Source organism: Bos mutus, chromosome 2 (genome assembly GCF_027580195.1).
Source record: "Bos mutus isolate GX-2022 chromosome 2, NWIPB_WYAK_1.1, whole genome shotgun sequence".
Taxonomy (NCBI): Eukaryota; Metazoa; Chordata; class Mammalia; order Artiodactyla; family Bovidae; genus Bos; species Bos mutus.
Window position 1 is genome coordinate 101,212,998 of NC_091618.1, and position 17,296 is coordinate 101,230,293.

Below are 17,296 nucleotides of genomic sequence, written 5' to 3' on the forward strand. Positions count from 1 at the left end.
ACCCACTCCAGTATTCTTGCTTGGAGAATCCCAGGGACAGAGGAACCTGGTGGGCTGCCGTCTATGGGGTCGCACAGAGTCGGACACGACTGAAGCGACTTAGCAGCAGCAGCAGCATTGTTTTTCTGGGTACAAAACTGGGTTAATCTGCAGAAATGAGGATGTAAGAGGACGCAGTGACAAGGCAGGAGTTGAGAAATCAAAACAAGCAAACAAATCTGGAGGATCACATGGGCAAACAAGACAGAGACTCAATTATAAAAACGATTGCCCATTAGAATATTTTTGACTAATTGAAATTGTTCTTAATGTCTCATACACTTTTTATCCTTAAACCATCAGATGTAAGGCCCCCTAGGAGGCCTAACAGGAGAGATAGTATTCTTTGAATCACAGTGATGGTAATAAATACAGTATTATATGTTGTGATGAAGGTAATCCTGAGCCAGAGACAGCTTAGCATTGCAAGATTTTCATCAGTAAGCTTCTCAACATTTTAACATTTCAGTATTTCAAGCCTGACTCTGGACTACTTCATTTCCCTGTCATAATTCTGTAGTCTCTAATAGGTCTTTAAAATTTGCATGGGTTAAGTTTTCCAAGTAAAAGAGAGAAAAATCTTAAAATTTCTACATGATGATTGGTTTATGCTTTCTTATCCCTATTCCTATCACAGAGGGTTTTACTCTCCAATTCTTAGTCTCAGTTCTATTTTTTCTTGTATGTGTAAAAATGAAATAACACGTTTACTTTGCATAAGCAAATGAAACCTAATTGCCACCTCCCCAGTTAGACACTTTAGAAGTGGACTCATTGCCTTTTTATTAAAAACCACCAAAAGGAGAAAGATTTCTTGTGCTACTTTAGAATAAATATATTTCATATAATTCAGGTAGTACAGTGTATAAATTAGATGGATTGAACTTACATTACCATGAAATGGTATAGTCTATATTTTAAAGTAGATACAAGATTTAAATACCTAATTGCAAAATAATATGCTAGTAAAAATATATGGTTTCTTTTATTTTATTGAAATATAATATACTAAATGAAACTCAAACTTAAGCCTGATATATGCTTAGATTTCAGTTCAGCTAGTATTTATTGAACTCTTATGAAATGTTAATCTCTGAGCTGATGCTTTCTCATCTGTTGCACTGTGTAATACAGCATAATATAATTAGAGGTTAAACAATTAACCTTTTTCAATTTGTATAATGCTTTAGCTCACATGGAAAAATGAAAAAATGTAGGATGTCTCTAGAGTAAATATGGACACACATGGTGAATAGTAACACTGAATTCAGGTGTTAATGTTCACTTTTTATATTTCACAATTTAAAATAAAAAGTAGTGAGATGGATAAGAAAACCAAGAAGTTAAAATTCTGCATGTTTTCAACAAAACAGTAGCAACCCATTATTCAAGCAAAGTACAATAATAATATGGTATGTGACATGTTAAAGTTTTTTTTTGTTTGTTTTTTTTAAATTTTATTTTATTTTTTAACTTTACAATATTGTATTGGTTTTGCCATATATCAACATGGATCCACCACAGGTATACACATGTTCCCCATCCCTCCTCCCTCCTCCCTCCCCATACCATCCCTCTGGGTCGTCCTAGTGCACCAGCCCCAAGCATCCAGTATAGTGCATCGAACCTGGACTGGCGACTCGTTTCATATATGATATTATACATATTTCCATGCAATTCTCCCAAATCATCCTACCCTCTCCCTCTACCACAGAGTCCAAAAGACTGTTCTATACATCTGTGTCTCTTTTGCTGTCTTGTATACAGGGTTATTGTTACCATCTTTCTAAATTCCATATATATGCGTTAGTATACTGTATTGGTGTTTTTCTTTCTGGCTTCCTTCACTCTGTATAATAGGCTCCAGTTAAACTTATAGAAAACATGTTTTAACATTTTTGAAGTGAAATAAGCTCTCAGGTCATGTTTATAAAATACATGTGTCTGTATATTCCTGCTGCTGCTGCTGCTGCTAAGTCGCTTCAGTCGTGTCTGACTCTGTGTGACCCCATAGACGGCAGCCCATCAGTCTCCACCGTCCCTGGGCTTCTCCAGGCAAGAACACTGGAGTGGGTTGCCATTCTAATTCTTAAATCAATACTGGAAAATGTTTCATTAATATTAACCAAGATATTAATCCATAGGTTGAGAGAGACCCTGTAAACTAAATTAAAAGGTAATTTCTGTGTAGAGCCTCATGGCTAGAAATATATACAGATATTAATTCTTTGCAAGTGTTTAATACTTATATTTGATTAGTTACTCTTTTTATTTCCTTTTGCACATCCAGAAGTTTATTCTATCCCTTATTTTTAATTTATTTCATAAATTAAGCATTCTTGAGTTATTTATGCTACTAACAGTTCTTTAATGATTCAGTCTCCTCCCTACCATTTTTTCCTCTAATCTTCATTTAACAGTATTTTTTGTTAATCATAACATTTTTTGAATTGTATGTCATTGTTACAGATTGTTTGTATACAAAACAATTGTTTGTATATTTGTAAAAATATAGATGTGATTACTTATTAGGTGGTATGTGTTTTTTATTCAAATATAGTTGCTTTACAATGTCACATTAGTTTCGGATGTACAGAATAGTGATTCAATATTGTTATAGATGATACTGCTTTTAAACTTATTACAAAATAATGGCTACATTGTCCTGTGCTGTATATATCTTTGTTGCTTATCTATTTTATTTTATTTTATGAATTTTCCTTGAATTTTCTTTCTTTTTTAAAATTTATTTATTTTAATTAGAGGCTAATTACTTTACAATATTGTATTGGTTTTGCCATACATCAACATGAATCCGCCATGGGTGTACATGTGTTCCCAATCCTGAACCCCTCTCCCACCTCCCTCCCCTACCAACCCTCTGGGTGCTTATCTATTTTATATATAGTTCAGTTCAGTTCAGTTCAGTCGCTCAGTCGTGTTCGACTCTTTGCGACTCCATGAACCACAGCAGGCCAGGCCTCCCTGTCCATCACCAACTCCCGGAGTCTACCCAAACCCATGTCCATTGAGTTGGTGATGCCATCCAACCATCTCATCCTCTGTCGTCCCCTTCTCCTCCTGCCCTCAATCTTCCCCAGCATCAGGGTCTTTTCAAGTGAGTCAGCTCTTCACATCAGGTGGGCAAAGTATTGGAGTTTCAGCTTCAACATCAGTCCTTCCAACTCAGGCCTGATCTCCTTTAGGATGGACTGGTTGGATCTCCTTGCAGTCCAAGGGACTCTCAAGAGTCTTGTCCAACACCACAGTTCAAAAGCATCAATTCTTCTGCACTCAGCTTCCTTTATAGTCCAACTATCACATCCATACATGTGACCACTGGAAAAAACCATAGCCTTGGCTAGACAGACTTTTGTTGGCAAAGTAATGTCTCTGCTTTTTAATATTCTGTCTAGGTTGGTCATAACTTTCCTTCCAAGGAGTAAGCGTCTTTTAATTTCATGGCTGCAATCACCATCTGCAGTGATTTTGGAGCCCCGAAAAATAAAGTCAGCCACTGTTTCCACTGTTTCCCCATCTATTTGCCATGAAGTGATGGGACCAGATGCCATGATCTTAGTTTTTTTAATGTAGAGCTTTAAGCCAACTTTTTCACTCTCCTCTTTCACTTTCATCAAGAGGCTCTTTAGTTCTTCTTCACTTTCTGCCGTAAGGGTGGTGTCATCTGCATATCTGACATTACTGATATTTCTCCCAGCAATCTTGATCCCAGCTTGTGCTTCTTCCAGCCCAGCGTTTCTCATGATGTACTCTGCATATAAGTTAAATAAGTAGGGTGACAATATACAGCCTTGATGTACTCCTTTTCCTATTTGGAACCAGTCTGTTGTTCCATGTCCAGTTCTAACTGTTGCTTCCTGACCTGCATACAGATTTCTCAAGAGGCAGATCAGATGGTCTGATAGTCCTATCTCTTGAAGAATTTTCCACAGTTTATTGTGATCCACACAGTAGTTTGTATCTTATTAATTCCATACCCCTATCTTGCCTCTCCTCCTTCCTTCTCCCAATGGTAACTACTAGTTTGTTTTCTATCTGTGTGTCTGTTTCTGTTTTGTTCTATATATTCATTTGCTTTATTTTCTAAATTCCACATATAAGTGAAATGTAGTATTTGTATTTCTCTGATTTATTTCACTAAGTATAATATACTCTAGGCCCGTGCACGGTGTTACAATTGGCAGAATTTCATTTTTTTAATGGCTGAATAATATTTCATTGTATATACATACCCCCATGTTCTTTATCCATTCATCTGTTGATGGACACTTGGGTTGCTTCTGTATCTTGGCTAGTGTAAATAATGCTGGTAAAGCAAACTTGAGAGAAAAGAATAAAACTGGAAATGTGCATCTGGACTTCAGACTATGCCACAAAACTTCAGAAATAAAAACAGCATGGTACTAACACAAAAACAAACACATAGATCAATGGAACAGAATAGAAAGCTCAGAAATAAAGCCATTGACTGTGATCAATTATTAATAGACTATGAAAAAGGAGGCAAAAAACAATTGGAGAAAAGACAATCTCTTCAATAAGAAATGCTGGGAAACCTGGACAGCTTCATGTAAAAGAATGAGATTTAAAAAAATAAAAAAAAAGAATGAGATTAGAACATTTCCACACACCATATAGAAAAACAAACTTAAAATAGATACGATCCAAATCTAAGATTTGAAACCATAAAACTCCTACAAGAGAACATAGGCAGAACACTCTATAACATAAATGGTAGCGATATTTTTTTTTGGATCTGTCTCCAAAGACAAGAGAAATAAAAGCAAAAAATAGACAAATATACCTAGTTGAAAATTAGACAGTGTTTTTGACAGATATTTTTTAGTTAAAGTTCTGTATGTAGGTGGCCATTTTGATTATATGTTCATCTCTACAAAACTTGATGTCATAGTATTTAATCATTAAAATAAATGTGACATGTGAATCAGAGTCATAGCAAGAAAGAGATTGTCACTCAAAAAGTGTGAGAAAAATATTTAATGAAAGGACTAATTTGGATGAAACATGTACACTGCTGCTGCTTCTGCGCTAAGTCGCTTCAGTCGTGTCGGACTCTGTGCAACCCCATAGACAGCAGCCCACCAGGCTCTGCCGTCCCTGGGATTCTCCAGGCAAGAACACTGGAGTGGGTTGCCATTTCCTTCTCCATTGCGTGAAAGTGAAAAGTGAAAGTGAAGTCGCTCAGTCGCGACCGACTTGTAGTGACCCCATGGACTGTAGCCCACCAGGCTCCTCCATCCATGGGATTTTCTAGGCAAGAGTACTGGAGTGGCTTGCTTAATAGATAATTATTAAAGACCTACTCTATAGCACAGGGAACTCTACTCAGTTCTCTGTAATGACCTGTATGGGAAAAGCACTGGTCTTGGCAAACACCCTCTTCCAACAACACAAGAGTAGACTCTACACATGGACATCACCAGATGGTCAACACCGAAATCAGATTGATTATATTTTTGCAGCCAAAGATGGAGAAGCTCTATACAGTCAGCAAAAACAAGACCAGGAGCTGACTGTGGCTCAGATCATGAACTGCTTGTTGCCGAATTCTGACTGAAATTGAAGAAAGTGGAAAATTCACTAGACCATTCAGGTATGACCTAAATCAAATCCCTTATGACTGTATGAGTGGAAGTGAGAAATAGATTTAGGGACTAGATCTGGTAGAGTGCCTGATGAACTATGGATGGAGGTTTGTGACATTGTACAGGAGACAGGAATCAAGACCATCCCCAAGAAAAAGAAATGCAAAAAAGCAAAATGGCTGTCTGAGGAGGTCTTACATAGAGCTGTGAAAAGAAGACAAGCAAAAAGCAAAGGAGAAAAGGAAAGATATACCCATCTGAATGCAAAGTTCCAAAGAACAGCAAGGAGAGATAGAAAAGCCTTCTTCAGTGATCAATGCAAAGAAATAGAGGAAAACAATAGAATGGGAAAGACTGGAGATCTCTTCAAGAAAATTAGAGATACCAAGGGAACATATCATGCAAAGATGGGTTCAATAAAGGACAGAAATGGTATGGACCTAACAGAAGCAGAAGATATTAAGAAGAGGTGGCAAGAATATACAGAAGAACTGTACAAAAAAGATCTTCATGACCCAGATAACCATGATGGTGTACTCACTCACCTAGAGCCAGACATCCTGGAATGTGCAGTCAAGTGGGCCTCACTATGAACAAAGCTAGTGGAGGTGATGGAATTCCAGTTGAGCTATTTCAAATCCTGAAAATTGATGCTGTGAAAGTGCTGCATTCAATATGCCAGCAAATTTGGAAAATTCAGCAGTGGCCACAGGACTGGAAAAGGTCAATTTTCATTCCAATCCCAAAGAAAGGCAATGCCAAAGAATGCTCGAACTACCACACAATTGCACTCATCTCACACGCTAGTAAAGTGATGCTTAAAATTCTCTAAGCCAGGCTTCAGTAATACGTGAATCATGAACTTCCAGATGTTCAAGCTGGATTTAGAAAGGGCAGAGGAACCAGAGATAAAATTACCAACATTCATTGGATTATCGAAAAAGCAAGAGAGTTCCAGAAAATCATCTGTTTCTGCTTTATTGACTATGCCAAAGCCTTTGACTCTGTGGGTCACAATAAACTGTGGAAAATTCTTCAAGAGATGTGAATACCAGACCACCTGACCTGCTTCTAGAGAAACCTGTATGCAGCTGAGGAAGCAACAGTTAGAACTGGATATGGAACAACAGCATGGTTCCAAATAGGAAAAGGAGTACGTCAAGGCTGTATGTTGTCACCCTAATTATTTAACTTATATGCAGAGTACATCATGAGAAACGCTGGGCTGGAAGAAGCACAAGCTGGGATCAAGATTGCTGGGAGAAATATCAATAACCTCAGATATGTAGATGACACCACCCTTATGGCAGAAAGTGAAGAGGAACTAAAAAGCCTCTTGATGAAAGTGAAAGAGGAGAGTGAAAAAGTTGGCTTAAAGCTCTACATTAAAAAAACTAAGATCATGGCATCTGGTCCCATCACTTCATGGCAAATAGATGGGGAAACAGTGGAAACAGTGGCTGACTTTATTTTTTGGGGCTCCAAAATCACTGCAGATGGTGATTGCAGCCATGAAATTAAAAGATGCTTACTCCTTGGAAAGAAAATTATGACCAGCCTAGACAGAATATTAAAAAGCAGAGACATTACTTTATCAACAAAGGTCCATCTAGTCAGACCTATGGTTTTTCCAGTGGTCATGTATGGATATGAGAGTTGGACTATAAAGAAAGCTGAGTGTGGAAGAATTGATGCTTTTGAACTGTGCTGTTGGAGAAGATTCTTTTTTTTTTTTTTTTTTGTACTTTCAGATGTTTGACTTTCTTTTTTTTTTTTAATTTTATTTTATTTTTAAACTTTACATAATTGTATTAGTTTTGCCAAATATCAAAATGAATCCACCACAGTTATACATGTGTTCCCCATCCCAAACCCTCCTCCCTCCTCCCTCCCCATACCATCCCTCTGGGTCGTCCCAGTGCACTAGCCCCAAGCATCCAGTATTGTGCATTGAACCTGGACTGGCATCTCGTTTCATACATGATATTTTATATGTTTCAATGCCATTCTCCCAAATCTTCCCACCCTCTCCCTCTCCCACAGAGTCCATAAGACTGTTCTATACATCAGTGTCTCTTTTGCTGTCTCGTACACAGGGTTATTGTTACCAGCTTTCTAAATTCCATATATATGTGTTATTATACTGTATTGGTGTTTTTCCTTCTGGCTTACTTCACTCTGTATAATAGGCTCCAGTTTCATCCACCTCATTAGAACTGATTCAAATGTTTTCTTTTTAGTGGCTGAGTAATACTCCATTGTGTATATGTACCATAGCTTTCTTATCCATTCATCTGCTGATGGACATCTAGGTTGCTTCCATGTCCTGGCTATTACAAACAGTGCTGCGATGAACATTGGGGTACACGTGTCTCTTTCCCTTCTGGTTTCCTCAGTGTGTATGCCCAGCAGTGGGATTGCTGGATCATAAGGCAGTTCTATTTCCAGTTTTTGAAGGAATCTCCACACTGTTCTCCATAGTGGCTATACTAGTTTGCATTCCCACAAACAGTGTAAGAGGGTTCCCTTTTCTCCACACCCTCTCCAGCATTTAGTATTTGTAGACTTTTGGATCGCAGCCATTCTGACTGGTGTGAAATGGTACCTCATTGTGGTTTTGATTTGCATTTCTCTGATAATGAATGATGTTGAGCATCTTTTCATGTGTTTGTTAGCCCTCTGTATGTCTTCTTTGGAGAAATGTCTATTTAGTTCTTTGGCCCATTTTTTGATTGGGTCATTTATTTTTCTGGAGTTGAGCTGTAGGAGTTGCTTGTATATTTTTGAGATTAGTTGTTTGTCAGTTGCTTCATTTGCTATTATTTTCTCCCATTCTGAAGGCTGTCTTTTCACCTTGCTAATAGTTTCCTTCGATGTGCAGAAGCTTTTAAGGTTAATTAGGTCCCATTTGTTTATTTTTGCTTTTATTTCCAATATTCTGGGAGGTGGGTCATAGAGGATCCTGCTGTGATGTATGTCAGAGAGTGTTTTGCCTATGTTCTCCTCTAGGAGTTTTATAGTTTCTGGTCTTACGTTTAGATCTTTAATCCATTTAGAGTTTATTTTTGTGTATGGTGTTAGAAAGTGTTCTAGTTTCATTCTTTTACAAGTGTTTGACCAGATTTCCCAGCACCACTTGTTAAAGAGATTGTCTTTAATCCATTGTATATTCTTGCCTCCTTTGTCAAAGATAAAGTGTCCATATGTGCGTGGATTTATCTCTGGGCTTTCTATTTTGTTCCATTGATCTATATTTCTGTCTTTGTGCCAGTACCATACTGTCTTGATGACTGTGGCTTTGTAGTAGAGCCTGAAGTCAGGTAGGTTGATTCCTCCAGTTCCATTCTTCTTTCTCAAGATCGCTTTGGCTATTGGAGGTTTTTTGTCTTTCCATACAAATTGTGAAATTATTTGTTCTAGCTCTGTGAAGAATACCGTTGGTAGCTTGATAGGGATTGCATTGAATCTATAGATTGCTTTGGGTAGTATACTCATTTTCACTATATTGATTCTTCCAATCCATGAACATGGTATATTTCTCCATCTATTAGTGTCCTCTTTGATTTCTTTCACCAGTGTTTTATAGTTTTCTATATATAGGTCTTTAGTTTCTTTAGGTAGATATATTCCTAAGTATTTTATTCTTTCCGTTGCAATGGTGAATGGAATTGTTTCCTTAATTTCTCTGTTTTCTCATTATTAGTGTATAGGAATGCAAGGGATTTCTGTGTGTTGACTTTATATCCTGCAACTTTACTATAGTCATTGATTAGTTCTAATAATTTTCTAGTGGAGTCTTTAGGGTTTTCTGTGTAGAGGATCATGTCATCTGCAAACAGTGAGAGTTTTACTTCTTCTTTTCCAATTTGGATTCCTTTTATTTCTTTTTTGGCTCTGATTGCTGTGGCCAAAACTTCCAAAACTATGTTGAATAGTAATGGTGAAAGTGGGCACCCTTGTCTTGTTCCTGACTTTAGAGGAAATGCTTTCAATTTTTCACCATTGAGGTTAATGTTTGCTGTGGGTTTGTCATATATAGCTTTTATTATGTTGAGGTATGTTCCTTCTATTCCTGCTTTCTGGAGAGTTTTTATCATAAATGGATGTTGAATTTTGTCAAAGGCTTTCTCTGCATCTATTGAGATAATCATATGGTTTTTATTTTTCAGTTTGTTAATGTGGTGTATAACATTGATTGATTTGCAGATATTGAAGAATCCTTGCATCCCTGGGATAAAGCCCACTTGGTCATGGTGTATGATCTTTTTAATGTGTTGTTGGATTCTGATTGCTAGAATTTTGTTAAGGATTTTTGCATCTATGTTCATCATTGATATTGGCCTGTAGTTTTCTTTTTTTGTGGGATCTTTGTCAGGTTTTGGTATTAGGGTGATGGTGGCCTCATAGAATGAGTTTGGAAGTTTACCTTCCTCTGCAATTTTCTGGAAGAGTTTGAGCAGGATAGATGTTAGCTCTTCTCTAAATTTTTGGTAGAATTCAGCTGTGAAGCCGTCTGGACCGGGCTTTTGTTTGCTGGAAGATTTTTGATTACAGTTTCAATTTCCGTGCTTGTGATGGGTCTGTTAAGATTTTCTATTTCTTCCTGGTCGAGTTTTGGAAAGTTGTACTTTTCTAAGAATTTGTCCATTTCTTCCACGTTGTCCATTTTATTGGCATATAATTGTTGATAGTAGTCTCTTAGGATCCTTTGTATTTCTGTGTTGTCTGTTGTGATCTCTCCATTTTCGTTTCTAATTTTATTGATTTGATTTTTCTCCCTTTGTTTCTTGATGAGTCTGGCTAATGGTTTGTCAATTTTATTTATCCTTTCAAAGAACCAGCTTTTGGTTTTGTTGATTTTTGCTATGGAGAAGATTCTTGAGAGTCCCTTGGACTGCAAAGAGATCCAACCAGTCCATCCTAAGGTAGACCAGTCCTGGGTGTTCATTGGAAGGACTGATGTTGAAGCTGAAACTCCAGTCCTTTGGCCACCTGATGCAAAGAGTTGACTCATCGGAAAAGACCCTTATGCTGGGAAAGATTGAGGGCGGGAGGAGAAGAGAACGACAGAGGATGAGATGGTTGGATGGCATCACTGACTCGATGGACATGGGTTTGGGTGGACTTCGGAAGTTGGTGATGGACAGGGAGGCCTGGTGTGCTGCGGTTCATGGGGTCGCAAAGAGTCAGACATGACTGAGTGACTGAACTGAACTGATATAGGAAAAGAATCTAAAAAGACTGCATATATGTATAACTGATTCACTTTGCTGTATGCCCAAAACTAATACAGCATTGTAAACCAACTATACTCCAATAAATTTTTTTAAAAAGTGTAGGCAGGATAAAGGGTAATCCTTAATCAAATTCTAGAAATGTGTACCATCTGGAAACTGTTACCACTTCTAGGCCTAAAGGAGCAAGGAAGTAGTTAATGCAAACCAGTGAGATCTATAGCTGTATAAGTCACATGACAAGAGCTTTGTTCTTTGATAATGGATCACAGTCATTGCCAAACTATCGTCCAACAGGGACTATGTTTCTCTGGTCCCAGTCTATAGTGCTCTGTCATTATAGGAAGCTAAAAGTCAAGGGATCCTAGTAATGCAGTCTGTAAAGAAACAGAGCATGGTGAATAAGAGTGGAAAGTGGATCTGTAAGGATTAGTGGAGAATATATAGGACACCATAATATCCTAATATCTGATATTTTTTTAAAAGGTAGAAAAAGTGATTACTTTTAAAAAAAATATGGTAAACAGTTATAAGGAAGAAAAAGTTCCGAATTGAAAATGAACTGCTCTAGGTGAGTGATCACACCATCATGATTATCTGGGTCATGAATATCTTTTTTGTACAGTTCCTCTGTGTATTCTTGCCACTTCTTAATATCTTCGGCTTCTGTTAGGTCCATACCATTTCTGTCCTTTATTGTGCCCATCTTTGCATGAAATGTTCCCTTGATATCTCTAATTTTCTTGAAGAGATCTCTAGTATTTCCCATTCTATTGTTTCCCTCTATTTCTTTCCATTGATCACTGAGGAAGGCTTTCTTATCTCTCCTTGCTAGTCTCTGGAACTGTGCATTCAAATGGGTATATCTTTCCTTTTCTCCTTTGCCTTTCACTTCTCTCTTTTCACAGCTGTTTGTAAGGCCTCACCAGACAACCATTTTGGTTTTTGCATTTCTTTTTCTTGGGGATGGTCTTAATCTCTGCCTCCTGTACAATGTCATGAACCTCTGTCCATAGTTCTTCAGGCACTTTGTCCATCAGATCTAATCTGTTGAATCTCTTTGTCACTTCCACTGTATAATCATAAGGGATTTGATTTAGGTCACACCTGGATGGTCTAGTGGTTTTCCCTACTTTCTTCAGTTTAAGTCTGAATTTGGTAATAAGGAGTTCATGATCTGATCCACATCCTGGAATGTGAAGTCAAGTGGGCCTTAGAAAGCATCACTACGAACAAAGCTAGTGGAGGTGATGGAATTCCAGTTGAGCTATTTCAAATTAAAAAGAGGATGCTATGAAAGTGCTGCCCTCAATATACCAGTAAATTTGGAAAACTCAGCAGTGGCCACAGGACTGGAAAATGTCAGTTTTCATTCCAATCCCAAAGAAAGGCAATGCAAAAGAATGCTCAAACTACTGCACAATGCACTCATATCACACACTAGCAAAGTAATGCTCAGAATTTTCCAAGCCAGGCTTCAACAGTACATGAACTGTGAACTTCCAGATGTTCAAGATGGATTTAGAAAAGGCAGAGGAACCAGAGATCAAATTGCCAACATCCGTTGAAACATCAAAAAAAAGCAGAGAGTTCCAGAAAAACATCTACTGCTGTTTTATTGACTATGCCAAAGCCTTTCACTGTGTGGATCACAATTAACTATGGAAAATTCTTCAAGAGATGGGAATACCAGACCACCTGACTTGCCTCCTGAGAAATCTGTATGCAGGTCAGGAAGCAACAGTTAGAACTGGGCATGGAACAACAGACTGTTTCCAAATAGGGAAAGGAGTACAGCAAGGCTGTATATTGTCACTCTGTTTATTTAACTTATATGCAGAGTACATCATGAGAAACGCTGGGCTGGAGGAAGCACAAGCTAGAATCAAGATTGCCAGGAGAAATATCAAGAACCCCAGGTATGCAGATGATGCCACCCTTATGGCAGAAAGCTAACAAGAACTAAAGAGCCTCTTGATGAAAGTGAAAGTGGAGAGTGAATATGTTGGCTTAAAGCCCAACATTCAGAAAACTAAGATCATGGCATCTGGTCCCATCACTTCATGGCAAATAGATGGGGAAACAATGAAAACAGTGAGAGACTATTTTGGGGGGGTTCCAAAATCACTGCAGATGGTGACTGCAGCCATGAAATTAAAAGACACTTGCTCCTTGGAAGAAAAGTTATGACCTACCTAGTTAGCATATTAAAAAGCAGAGACATTACTTTGCCAAAAAAGTAATAATCAAAGCTATTACTGTCTAGTCAAGCTATGGTTTTTCCAGTAGTCATGTATGAAAGTGAGAGTTGGACTATAAAGAGAGCTGACTGCTGAAGAATTGATGCTTTTGAACTTTGCTGTTGGAGAAGACTCTAGAGAGTCTCTTGGATTGCAAGGAGATCCAACCAGTCTACCCTAAAGGAAATCAGTCCTGAATATTCATTGGAAGGACTGATGCTGAAGCTGAAATTCCAATGTTTTGGCCACCTGATAGGAAGAACTGACTCATTTGAAAAGATCCTGATGCTGGGAAAGATTGAAGGCAGAAGGAGAAGGGGACGACAGGGGATGAAAAAAAAAAAAAAATGAACTGCTTCCTCCTCTATTAATCCATTTCAAATGAGATGAGAATTATCAAAAGGACATGAAAAAGTTTCAATTTTCCTGCCCAGAGGATTGCTGTTAGATTTTAGCTTGTAAAACCAGAAAAGTTTATTCCACTGATGACTGTGCACAAGAGCCATGGTAAATCAGAAAAAGGTGTTTTTTGCATACTCTTAAAGCTGATGATATTTATAAACAATTCTAGAAGAAATTTCTGTGTGAATGAGTTAGTCTGTCCCAGGGTCATAGTCTATACCAATGCTTTTCAAATTTCAGGTCACAAGCCATTTTTCAGTCCTTACATAAATGTAATGGGTAGTGACTAGGACTTCTGAATGAAGTAGTATACCCTTGAACAGAAAATATCAGAGTGCATCGTTTGTAGTAAGAATCAATGCTAATTTGTGAAACTTTTGATTACATGTATATGAATATGTGACTGTGTTGGGATATGTATTTTTCAGTATGGGCCATGTTCCCCCGCCCAATTAAAACTCTGTTTTCTGGACTCAACCATCTTAAAAGTGTTTACCCAACAGTATAGAAAAGGTGAACTGTATTGAAAGGCAACACATAATATATTTATGTGTTGTCTCTCTAACGTAGTGCTAAAATTTGCTCCTCGATGAGTAAATATTAATACATATGGAAATTAGGGCACACACACACACACACATATATATATATATATATCTGATTTTCACCAATTCTAAAGATAATGACAGTTCAAGATGAAGTAAAATTTTTACTTATTGCTCTATTTGGGATTAGCACATAGACTGGACCCAGTGCCATATGTTGCTCTGCATTTCCCTATATCACACCTCATGTTTACCTGCTCCTGGTCATATGGGGGAAGGGGACTACTCTGCTAAAAGTCTTGAATAATATCAAAGCAATCTTTTGAGCTCTAGCCAAAGTTGAGGAATTTCAGTATATGTATTAGCATTAATCTATATCTTTGGAATTTTTAGCTGCAAATATGGAACAACTAGGGAGTATAAACCAATACAATATTGTAAAGTAATTAGCCTGTAATTAAAATAAATAAATTTAAATTAAAAAAATAAAGAAGATAATGTGAAACTACAAAATGAGTCACTTACACTGAGTTATATTCATATTCTAGCTTCTAGTTCTTTCTCTTTTAAAGAAAAATTGAAATTAGGTCACTTCTGTTTGTAACCTGCATAGTATTTAATCAATCAGCTATTTCCTATTTAGATTCTACTTCTACTTCTGATGCAGAATTTATTTTATCTCAGTATCTTAACATTAGCTATTCAAGAGAATTAAATTTTGTATACAGAGAGTATACATGCTTTATATAAATAAGGGGAAAAAACATTTTGTATAAGTTGAGAATTGCTTCAGATCTTTGAAATCAAAATCAAATATTTATGTATGGGGAAAAACATCTTCATATATTCTATATAAAGCTTTCCATTTGGCAGTTGTTTTCAGAGACTGCCATTTTGAGTTATAGTGGAACAGTGCTCTTTCTGACCTTTGAACAAGGATGCATGACTTAGCTTTTGGCATTCTTCCTAACAATACCCCAGAGGGCAGAGTTGTATTCCAATGTGACATATATTTGAAAATGTCTTGCACAGAGGATAAATTTCATTTGTAAATGTATCAAGAGCAGATTCAAAATAGGCTGAAGCTTGCATTTATTTGGTTCAGGAAAATGATATGTCTCGACTTTGGCTATTGCTGTTATTGCTTAAACCAACAGATTTTCTTAAACCTTGCCAAACAGAAGAGCAATGGGTTCTGAAATCTATCTTCATTTTAATTTTTTCTCTCATTATATTGTAAGTTTCTTTAATTCTAATTTCAAAGACTTTACCCTGCCTTGTGTCAGCACAAGTTGTCAGAAAGACAACAGGGTATAAAGCATGTCCTTCTGCTACATATTTTGCTGCGTTTGAAGCATATGAGAGCTGATCTTTTTAGATTGAAATATGTCTATAATTTGGGTTTCCCTGGTGGTTCAGATGGTAAAGAATCTGTGTGCAATGCAGGAGACCTGGGTTCAGTCCCTGGGTCAGGAAGATCCCCTGGAGAAGAGAATGGCAACCCACCAGTATTCTTGCCTGGAGAATCCTATGGACAGAGGAGCCTGGTGGGCTATAGTCCAAGGGGTCGCAGAGTCAGACATGACTGAGTGACTAACACTTTCACTTTTCCCATGTCTATAATCCTACAGCTGAAAGTACTGATTTGCTGAACATGGAGGACAAATCTTTATTAAGATTATGATCAGGAGTTAAAAGACTTTCAAAGAAGAAACAAAAATATTTTACTTTTCTAATAGTTATAAACTGGAATAAGCTTAGACATAGATCTTGAAACATTCATTCAAATTTATTCTACCTTTCATTTCTCCTTTTGTGCCCAGTGTTCACTTTTAAGGCAGTTTTTACATAGATGTTCACCATCAGATACAAGTTGTAAATAATCTGTATTTCTCTTCATTCAGTATTTTGTCCATTCCTACATGGTCAAACTGCAATATACTCACACCTCCCCCATTATTTTACTGAATACCTAATCACTGAGTCTACTGTTTTGAGTATGTGTATAGTGTTCAAAATACAGAGCGTATGTCCAGTTCTTCTAAATAGGTAAAAAAATTTAGAGAAACTGAATGAAGGTTTAATGCATATGATTGTAATTTACAGTTCAGTTTGAATAAAATGCATTATACTGAAGCAAAGTCACTAGAGTTGTACTTCATTTAGTAATTGCTACTAATTGCTTTCAAGAGGTTAGTTCTCCTCAACCATGTTTATAACTGCAATGGAATTATTTGTCCCTACCATAGCACTAGTGGCGTTAATATTAATGATTTTCACATTGCTTTTGTACAGTTCAAAGTGTCATCTTGTTAGCAAGAATTCTTTATCAGAGATAAAAATGGATGTTACTAAATTGACAGGATAACTCTTTGTTTTCTGTTTTTCATCTCACTAACAAATGATGCCAACTAGAATGTTTGACTGCCCTCAATTTCATGGAAAATCAAGTGACATTCCTTCTCTGAAAGTGTGGTCAAATTAATCTTAGTCTTTTCTTTTGTAAACTAACACTTGATAATCAAACAGAATAGTCATGTGCCAGTAGGTTTATGTTACTAAATTAGACCTCTAAATTATCAGGTCACATTAAAATTTATTTTCTGAAATTAAGAGACTATATAGTACTATCATTTAGTCTTCTTTCTCTCTCTTCCAGAGAAATGATGAAGAAGCAGTTGTGGATAGAGGTGGAACTCGTTCTATTCTCAAAACACACTTTGAGAAAGAAGATTTAGAAGGTAAGACTTCTGGGGGGAAGGGGATACCTATTGGTATTTCAAAGAGATGTGAAGTTTTAGTAATGTGGAGAACTGCAAAAGTTGGAATCAGAGTAGTGGTGGTGGTGGGACCTGGATATGACTGTTTTGGTGTAGTCTGGAGAGCCAGGAGGCAGTCCTGCAAACAATGAGAGCCTTAATTCATTCAACAGACCTTTACTGAACCTCTCCTGTATTCCTATACTGTATTGTGTGCCAGTCTTTCAGTAACCCTTGCTTCAAGGAGTTAAAATTAATTGGGAAATGAAAAGAAAAAAATTTATGACAGACTAGCATCTTGGGTGGGGGCTATGTGACAGAGGAGGACAGGAGAGGCATCTCACTCAGTCTGTGTTGTCAGAGTAGACTGTCACTGGGAGTTAAGGACAATTGGTGTTCTAGTTTTATTGCGATATCTGTGAGAGAGGGCTCAAGGCATCATTTGTGTGA

The 17,296-nt window shown here is 37.2% G+C and overlaps 1 protein-coding gene across 2 annotated transcripts in view; it reads left to right on the forward strand.

Moving 5' to 3' along the window:
- Positions 1 to 17,296, forward strand: part of SLC4A10 (solute carrier family 4 member 10) — a 247,679-nt gene that overhangs the window by 17,447 nt on the left and 212,936 nt on the right. For both annotated transcript variants that reach the window (XM_070380872.1, XM_070380873.1), the window contains exon 2: positions 16,747 to 16,828. In XM_070380872.1, the coding sequence (XP_070236973.1) occupies positions 16,747 to 16,828 (82 nt within the window). The remainder of the gene's footprint in view (positions 1 to 16,746; positions 16,829 to 17,296) is intronic.